Genomic DNA, 9,090 nt, shown 5'->3' with positions numbered 1-9,090 from the left:
CAGCTTGCGACTGACTGAACTGATGGTTGACGTCCCTTTGGAAACGATAACACCACGTCTGATTGGTTGGTTGAAAAAGGTTAAAAAGAACGCAAGTCAATGAGTGCATAGCGTTCGTCTAAGTATGTACAGTCGGTACTATGACGTTGCTGCATTCTAAACCATCTCCGTACCACCGGGTGTAAAGAAGCCTCACGTCACAGTGATTGTGCAGCGTAAATCTATTACGTAATGCTGAAGGGAATGTTCACTGCGCTGTGAATGAAATTACATGCCTGACACCTGGTGGCCATCAATGTGTTAAGCAGGTTACAACCCAAGCCCCCGCTACGCCAGTTCATCAGTTGAGCTACTAAAGCTCCATCATTGTTCCCCATGACACGGCCAGATTCACCAGTTAGGGGCCGCCTATTGACTCCCCACCCCCAACAACCGCTAGCTGTGTATTGTGCACATACCCTTTCTGCAAGTTTCCATTAGTTACAGTGGTACACAGAAGACTGATCATGGCATCTAAGACCAAGGTGTTGGGAGTGTCCCCAGAATAATGGAGGTGAATGAGTTTTTGTGGTTAGGCCATTTGTCAATATATACATTTATCCCAGAGTGTATCACTTTAAAGTGCATTTATTATGTTGTGTTATGACACTGTTCAAATCAGCAGACTACTGTGTGGTAACAGAACTTTATCTGAGAACTGAAGTTGACAGGTTCCACTAGAAAAAACACAGGTGTAACTAAACTTAATTCAAATGTATCTGCTTCAGTTTCAAGGTCCTGGTACTGTAGATGCTGGCTAACTGGGACACTTAAATAGAACAGAGCCCTTATTAGTCTTGTTAGTAACACCTGCATGTTTCCAACCATGACAAGTAAAAATGTCCTTCATGAAGAGGCCTACTGATGCTCCTTCAGGGACACTGTGGTCAAGGGAAATTAAAACAAACAGACATGTTATATTGAGAATGTTTTTATTCAAAGTTTACTCCCCTTAGTGCTTCCAGTACACCGTACAACAGCATTATGTGAGCTGGGTAAGTGCGGTGGAGGGTGCTCGACGATGAAGAGTAGCACGTTGCCATGCCAAAGACAACACTAGGGTGGGGTGTGTCTTATACAGTGAAATTAGAACCACAACTTTTCCACCAAGTTTTTTTCTTCTTAGTTTTAAAACAAACAAAAAAATTCAAAAATAAAAAATCTGAAAAGGGATTTTACAGTAAAGGGGGCGAGACTCCAACAACTTCCTGTCCACGTTTGGGAGGGAGAGGGAAAATTCAGGTAACAGGTTAGAGGTCATCTTCTTCATCTGGGAGTGCTGTTTGTGATGCAACCTGGAGAGTGAGAGACAGAATAAATCATTTCAAAATTCATGTAACTTGGTGCCCTCTTGAGTTTGTTCTTCATATGCTTGACTCTGACAAAGAAGCTGCTGGATTTTAATTTACAACATATAAGTCACCTTAACAGACATTGTCTGTGTGGTCATACTCACTTGAAGCTCTTCCTCGTACTTAGCGGCAAGGGTGGGGTCCATCTGGACCTCTGGGGGAGCGAGGGCAGGCATTGCCACAAATTCCAGGTTGGGATCACCGATCAACTTCCTTGCTAGCCACAGGAAAGGCTTCTCAAAGTTGTAGTTACTCTTGGCAGAAATGTCGTAGTACTGGGGGGAGGCAGCATATGACAGTAAGAAATGATCGTTCAGACAGGAGAAAGACATAAACCAATGCTTTCTATAATTCACATGTGACTGCTGTATTCATCACGGTGGACATTTATTGACACATTTGTCAGCAGTTTTTACCTGCAGGTTCTTCTTGCGGTGAAACACGATGCTCTTGGCTTTGACTTTCCTGTCTTTGATGTCCACCTTGTTGCCACAAAGGACGATGGGAATGTTCTCACAGACACGGACCAGGTCACGATGCCAGTTGGGCACGTTCTTATAGGTGACTCGAGAGGTGACGTCAAACATGATGATAGCACACTGAGCTGTAGAGGTAACAAACATTTAACACACCATTCCCAAAAGGGGGTAGTTCACTTTTAAATGTATAATGACTGGACAGACTGTTCAAGGTTTCATAACCAGAACAGCAGGTTAAGGATTGTGAAAAGCACCTTGAATGTAGTAGCCATCTCTCAGGCCTCCAAACTTCTCCTGACCAGCTGTGTCCCACACATTGTACTTGATGGCTCCTCTGTTGGTGTGGAACATCAGCGGATGCACCTCTACTCCCAGGGTAGCTAGAATTACAAGCAAAGAAGATATGAGAGCGGGAATGGTTGAAAATACAACAACATTTCTTTGAGGGGGGGAATGTAAAAGATTAAGACAAATGGGGGGCTTAATATACTATTAGAAATCACTAATACAAGTGAGAACAATTATACTGCAGTGCCTATTATATAATCACCTTTTTGGATTAGATTCCCTTTTCCAACAGGTTCTATATAATATAGATTATTTGAATAACAATAGAGTGCAACAAAATATAAGAGAATCAAACTTGGAAGTTGCAATTACAGCCCAACCCACAGACCTGAAACAAACACATTCCTGATACAGATGTTGGATTTATTTGTATCAATTAGTGACCAAAATGTCCTGCTTAGTGACTAAGCAGGACATTTTGCAACAAAAAAACAAGGCTCTCTGTTAGACAAACTACATAATGGAGATGCTGTTTATTAATTACCTGAAATCAAATTAAGTATTTCTGTAGTGCAATTTGTTGTTACTCTGTTGGCATGGGCACTGATACGAATATAGCTAAACCCTGGGGGCTCAATGAGTGCTAACAGCTCAAGTTTAGCCCCGGGGCCTGCTAGTAGGTTGATCTGTCCCTGCTGATTGGTGCAGAATCATTTACTGCTAATGACTAAGCATCAAAGTGAATTAGTGCCGCCTCTTGAACTCACTGTTATATACTGACATGTCATTCACTTCATAACAGGGAGATAACTCACCAACATATTTTTTCTCGAACTCTCCTGTAATGTGCCTCTTCACAAAAGTAGTTTTTCCGGTGCCTCCATCTCCTACTAACACCAACTATGAGGAAAAGGGAGTTAGTTTAGACTGGTTGATACTGGTTCAGCACAGCTGGCGTAAATAGCACAAATACTATTTTTAATAGCCGATAATGAGAGATACACGGCACGGATGCATAATGGTGTCATAAAAACACTTACCTTAAACACCGCCACCGGAACACACTGTGCCATTGAGTCCGCCGTGGTTGCGATTTTTCTAAGTGAAACAAAACAAGGCGGGATGGTTAGCACGTTTTCCATCTCCCTGTCCGATTAAGTTAGATAGCCATCATTTACGCTGAGCTAGCGGCGTTAGCCATTACCTGATATGATGTTAAAATTACAGAAGTAAACTATGGGGCAACAGCCACTGTTTGTTACAGTTATTTCGACGCTCTGAGCGGTTTAGTTTACAGCAGTTTCACTCCACAGCCTGTTACCTAGCGATAACCAGTTCTAGCATGTTCTATCCAAGCTAACGTTCCGGCACGTTCGCACGAAACGTTGCCGTTAGGTTAACGCCTCGAGCATATTAATATCAAGCAAATACAAGTAAAGCCGCACTGTGGTATTGGAATGAAAGAAAGGCTAGGTCACTTCTGTACCCGCATTTCAGCGCTGGCAGTAGCTAGCTAGCTAGCTAACAAGCTAAGCAACGGTAGTTTGAGTGCGCCATAAGAAGAGCGACCGCACTTTTTCTTGTTCGACTGGAACAATTGGACCGGGAGACCGTCTAATATGTTCCATGCTGCAGACGGCATAAACAAAATCCAAACTTCGCACAGCAGACTGACTCCGGGCACTCATGTTTTGTCAAGAATAGTAAATTCACTTGGTTAAAAAAATAAAGCGGGTTTCAGGAACAAAGCAGTGGGATGAGGGAGAGCTGTGCTTGCTAGCCCCTTAGCCAACACGGCATGGAAGCCATTCTTTTCACCGAGCTAACGGCTAAGTTAGCTGCGAGTTAGCACAAGAAAAAAATCAATGGCCTAGCCCGGCTGCTCCTTCCTCACGTGGCGACACTTAGAGCGCTATACGGACCCAAAGCATACCATCTAGTTTGTCACTGTTTTAACTGACTTTCCCAATAAGCACAAACTTAAAATTTGGGATGGCCCGCAATGAGAAAAGAATATAGACTCACCGGTGCTACTGCGAAGAGAGGAAAGAGTAAATGGCTGCGTTCGCGGGAGATTCAGCGTGGACTATGAGTCAGTTTCCGCCCTTATCATGTGACCACCGCAGCGGTAAAGGAAAAAAAAGCGCTTGAGTTTGAACGTAAGCGGCGTGGTATTCACAGAGCATGATTCAGCATGTCTACCAGCCCTAAACAGACTAATTTCTTTAAAATATACAGAAATGTAACCCCCTGTACATCCAGTTTTACTACTCATTAAGTATCGTTTTAAACCAGAGACTGGATGTTTTATGTAAATCACAAACTAAAAGGGTTCAGTTGCCTGTTAGGACGTAACATCTCATTTCTTATACTTGTAATTATAAACTAAGTCGATGAACTATTTGGTCCAGATATTAGAGAGTAGTGAAACAATGTTCATGATGTAAAAAAAATCTTATCATGTGAAGCTGGAACCAGTAATTGAAAAAATAATTTAAACAATTCAATTATTTAAATTGCTGCCTGTTGAGTGTCATTGTATCTGTAATTTATACTGAAATGTGGTTTAACCATGGCTAACATTGCATAAACAATTTCATTACTTGAAAAAAACTACCATTAATAATCAGTTAAATACTTCTTGATCAATCCATTGCGTTCTCTGTTTTAAATTAATGAAAAGAATAATGAAACCTGATTATTGCAAAGTCTCATGTCTTTAAATTGTTGGACCAACAGTTGAATATAAAATAAAGAAAAACAGCAAGTCCTCATATATTTAAGGCTGGATCCAGGGATTACTTGGTATTTTTTCTTGGCAAACATTTAAAATAATTGATTTAATAACAAAATGACTGACAATTACTATTCTGTCAATCAACTAATTGTTTCAGCACCAGTTTTAATACAACAGGAGAATAAACAGTTAAAGATTTCGAACATGATTTATTTCACTTTCTTAAACAGCAGCAACATTACATCTCTTTCAGAAGTGTCCTACATATTTAATCAGATAAACCATGTTTTTAAAGTGCAGCAGATAATCTATCACAAACATGGGTAACATGGATTACAGATTATAAAATCAACATCAAGTACAATATCATCCATCTTTAAAACATAAGACATAAATTGTGCGTTTTATATTTTCTCTCAGAATCTGAGGCTGCAAGGCTTCACTGCTGTTATGTGACTCATTGGAATATCTTTAAAGCTACAAGTAATCTCTTTAGTGCATAGAATGATGATAACATACGTCATTTTCATGTGCGTTATATTTCTGTGGTCAGTGTATAGGTACGACAGTCAGACTATCTGTACAGGTAGTCTGCCTGTATGTTGGCTGCTATCTCAGCCTCCCATCGGTCTCCATTGTTGAGCAGCTTTTCCTTGTTGTACAGCAGCTCCTCGTGGGTTTCTGTGGAGAACTCAAAGTTTGGACCCTGAGGGAGGGATTGGTGAAAAAACGGAAACAGACAGCCTGTAAGTCTAACTCCACACTGACGACACAGAGTTTACATCTCATGATCACAAGTTCCTCTATTGGTTAAGGTGCTAATATGCTTCACACAAACTGCAGTAGGTTGTGTCATATGATAATGTCTCAAGGCAAAGGTGTTTGGACTCGCAGGCAGGGTAAAAAGACTGTTTATTGTGCTGCCTTTAGAGGTGAAAAATTGTACGCAAAAAGTGACAGAAGTAGTTGTGTTAAGAATGAAAACGAGAAGGCTAAACCCTGTGATCTCACCAATCGCTATGTGAAGTGTGCATAATTGTCGGACTGTCTGATTTAAGAAGTTACATGTTTCTGCTGTCAGAAAGGAGGGGCTTTTTAAAGATCCTACAAGCATACACAACAGAGTTTGAAGCATACTGAAGCCCAGAGTGTCGTGTACTGAGGTGTCATATCTCCCTTGGCATGACAAAGTTCCCATGGAACAAAACTTGAAAGAATCCTTTTCATTTAACACGTTTCAAGAGAAAAAATACTCTTTTCAGTCTGAGCTTATTCTTACCTCCACAATGGCATCAACAGGACAGGCTTCCTGGCAGAAGCCACAGTAGATACACTTGGTCATGTCAATGTCATAGCGAGTAGTTCTCCTGCTGCCGTCAGCTCGAGTCTCAGCTTCAATGGTAATGGCCTGGGTCCAACACAGGGAGGAAAGTGAGGAGTCAAAACCAGAGTCAGATAGGAGAGACAGGGTGGTGAATTAATCACATCTGGCTGAGCAGCAGGTATTTGAGATTAATTGAGTGCACAACTGGGATGAATTTACTAGTTGAATCACGGCATAATCACAGCACAGCAGACCGCAAACCAGGTGTAGTATATATGTGGTGTGAATAACAGCAGCATGAATATTGCCACACACATTAGTAGATGAACAGTTTTTCCTTGACTTTTGTGTGAAAAAGTTGGTTTTGTGTGTGAGAGAGAGGGAGAGAGAATTTTCTGCTCACCATATGAAATAAAAATGTGAGAGAGAAAACAGAAATGAAGAGAGGAAACACTAAAGAAAAGATTAATTCTTGGATTTATTTCTATATTTAGTGACAAGGGTGCTATAAAATTAAACTTTACAGTATTGTGGCTCTGTGTTTGTATCCGGAGCTGAGTGTGTGTTTGCGTTCACCTGAGCAGGGCAGATGGCCTCACACAGCTTACAGGCGATGCAGCGCTCCTCTCCATTGGGGTAGCGACGGAGGGCGTGCTCTCCACGGAAGCGGGGCGACAGAGGTCCCTTCTCAAACGGGTAGTTGATAGTGGCAGGTTCACGGAACAAGTAACTCATGGTCATCCCCAAACCTGGAGGGAAGGTTTTGCCAGAAAATCAAATACAGCAATGGCTCACGTGAAGGACAACGCAGGTTTTATGCTATATTTTTCTTATTGTCAAGAAATCCCATGAAAAGATCAATCTCTCAGTCTGTCAACATCCCTGCCATGTCTGTGGCATTATTGGTAATGTGTTGTTACCTATTCACTTGGATTACTGCATCTTTACTCTCTTCACAAGGATTCAAAAAGTAAGATAATAACAAAGCTAAAATAAATTTTAAAAGACAATTTTTAGCTACTAATTTATACACATTTGGTGGGCTAGTGATGAATATTTATAGCAAAGCCTGGTGTATGTGTGTACAGAAGAATAAGCTATACCAGGCTTACCTTGTTAGTAATACATGACATTATGTGTTAGACCATAGCTGTTGGTAGGATAAATTAATTGTTGCCTCGATGTCTTTTCATGAGATTTGTGCACAATAATACAAATATAGAATATCACTAGGCTATTCCTTTGACTCTATACATGACATAGGCTATGTGCACAGAAATCACAGCATGTGTGACCTCTAAAAAGTTCAGTCCACAGGAGTGTTGTAGCAGCCCGGTCAGTGATGGACCTCAGGTCTGTTGGCAGCTCCTGGGCATTCACATACTCTACAAACAGAATAAAGGGAGACAATTGTATGAGTGTATGATTAGATCGTCCAAACAATGGCCACATGTTCTCCCTCCATTGAGAATGCCATTTATGAGCAGCTCCTGGTTTGCAGCAGTACTTACTATAGCCCTCTCTCTGCACACTGAGACTGAATGGGCGCACAACACCAGGACCGTATCCAAATGTGCCTGCGGATACAGACAAATGTGATGTGATGATGCCTCATTTAGTGTGTATAGATATCATTTTCTTAATGACACCTGCTTCAGTAGTACCTTGCTTTGAGTAGCAGTGGAGGAGACGCAGACTCAGTGCAGTAACGTTGGACATCTGAGCAGATCAGACAGTGAAAAAATAATTTGATATAGTTGAGACACATTAAAGGAACTAGAATAAAGACAACAGACACGGGAAACCTCCATTGTTGTAACTCAGATAAATCTCTTCACTGAAAACAAGGGAGGGAGAGAGGGAGAGAGAGAGACTACCAGATGACTGAGCACAACCATCCTGTAATCTTGCGCCCCAAATCCCTGCTATTACGTCAGCGGGCTGCCACATTCAGGGTATTCCATTAGAATGGGAAAATTGACAGCAAACCCACTTTATACGATTAGAGAGCGTTCGGGGATTATTTTAAGATTATTAACTGTATACTAGACCAGCAGTCACCATTAAACTTGTTGACTGTTAATTTAAAAATTGGCCTGAATTAGCTATTTTTGTTGTGTCAAATCTGGTAAACGTTTGTTAATGAGTGAAACCAAATTTTACCACACTGGCATAAATAGCTCATTTCAATTAGTTAAATTGTCTGTTTTAGTGTTAATATGATGATACTACAATGTCGACGATAGCGGTTTTGCCGCTGTTTTGCAACCGGTTCTAATCCTTTCCTTTCTACAAAGGATACATGGATGTTCGTTCTTACGGGCTGTACAATAGACGTGAACGCGTCATTACAAATTAAATAACCGTTAGCAAAATGTGGCTCCTCAGTTAGCTACATTACCGCTCTGTTTTAATACAAAATGTTTATTTGGTATTTTACTGACATTTATTTAGATAATACATGTTCGTTCATACCGAATTATATCAATTGACTTGTTAATACACTACAATTAGCTCGCTCACCAACTTCACTGTCAGAAGAGCTATATAATTTGGGTTATTTCACAAAATATCAGCTAACAGCTCAAAAGGCCTCCTAAAATAGGCCTAAAATAGTCATCCATAGGAACTATTTCGTCTTTATAACAATCTTCAACTTGACCTACCTCTGTCACAAGATTTTGGTGAGCAGCAACAGCAACAGGCAGCGGTCCCTGAACTGCGCAGTTGTATTTATGCTGCATTCACGTGCTCCTCGTTAATCTTACATTCTCAGCGAGGAAGTACAAAAACACTTGCACTCTTGGTGATATGGTAACTTTATTTAAATTACTTTCGGTGCAGAATTTCTTACAGCAAGCAAAAGTAATA

The 9,090-nt window shown here is 40.8% G+C and overlaps 2 protein-coding genes across 3 annotated transcripts; both read right to left on the bottom strand.

The window, feature by feature from the left end:
* Positions 1-954: 954 nt before the first annotated feature.
* On the bottom strand, positions 955-4,331 carry ran (RAN, member RAS oncogene family). Of its 2 annotated transcripts, none has more exons than XM_018668818.2 (7): positions 4,184-4,331; positions 3,199-3,256; positions 2,974-3,058; positions 2,125-2,250; positions 1,808-1,995; positions 1,496-1,666; positions 955-1,334 (listed from the first exon to the last, which is right to left on the bottom strand). In XM_018668818.2, the coding sequence occupies exons 2-7, from the start codon at positions 3,229-3,231 to the stop codon at positions 1,290-1,292; spliced, it is 648 nt and encodes a 215-aa protein (XP_018524334.1). In that variant the 5' UTR covers positions 3,232-3,256; positions 4,184-4,331; the 3' UTR covers positions 955-1,289. The 2 variants fall into 2 exon arrangements, with proteins under 2 accessions (XP_018524334.1, XP_018524343.1); XM_018668827.2 differs by lacking the exon at positions 4,184-4,331 and adding an exon at positions 3,363-3,387.
* Positions 4,332-5,084: 753 nt separating this feature from the next.
* ndufs8b (NADH:ubiquinone oxidoreductase core subunit S8b) lies at positions 5,085-9,009 on the bottom strand. Its single transcript, XM_018668805.2, has 7 exons — positions 8,886-9,009; positions 7,884-7,938; positions 7,731-7,796; positions 7,515-7,604; positions 6,796-6,968; positions 6,175-6,303; positions 5,085-5,601 (listed from the first exon to the last, which is right to left on the bottom strand). The coding sequence occupies exons 1-7, from the start codon at positions 8,961-8,963 to the stop codon at positions 5,470-5,472; spliced, it is 723 nt and encodes a 240-aa protein (XP_018524321.1). The 5' UTR covers positions 8,964-9,009; the 3' UTR covers positions 5,085-5,469.
* Between the last annotated feature and the right edge of the window lie 81 nt (positions 9,010-9,090).

The sequence above is a fragment of the Lates calcarifer genome, linkage group LG8 (assembly GCF_001640805.2).
Source record: "Lates calcarifer isolate ASB-BC8 linkage group LG8, TLL_Latcal_v3, whole genome shotgun sequence".
NCBI lineage: Eukaryota > Metazoa > Chordata > Actinopteri > Centropomidae > Lates > Lates calcarifer.
This window is presented reverse-complemented; position numbering and strand designations above follow the sequence as displayed.

Excerpts from the sequence above, each read along its gene's own strand:
- ran (XM_018668818.2), bottom strand. The coding sequence starts at position 3,231 with ATGGCACAGTGTGTTCCGGTGGCGGTGTTTAAG. Across the intron at positions 3,059-3,198 it reads TTCCGGTGGCGGTGTTTAAG|TTGGTGTTAGTAGGAGATGG; the intron begins GTAAGTGTTTTT and ends TTTTCCTCATAG. Across the intron at positions 1,667-1,807 it reads ACCGCAAGAAGAACCTGCAG|TACTACGACATTTCTGCCAA; the intron begins GTAAAAACTGCT and ends GCCTCCCCCCAG.
- ndufs8b (XM_018668805.2), bottom strand. The coding sequence starts at position 8,963 with ATGCAGCATAAATACAACTGCGCAGTTCAGGGACCGCTGCCTGTTGCT. Across the intron at positions 7,797-7,883 it reads CCACTGCTACTCAAAGCAAG|GCACATTTGGATACGGTCCT; the intron begins GTACTACTGAAG and ends CTGTATCCGCAG. Across the intron at positions 7,605-7,730 it reads TGTGCAGAGAGAGGGCTATA|AGTATGTGAATGCCCAGGAG; the intron begins GTAAGTACTGCT and ends TTCTGTTTGTAG.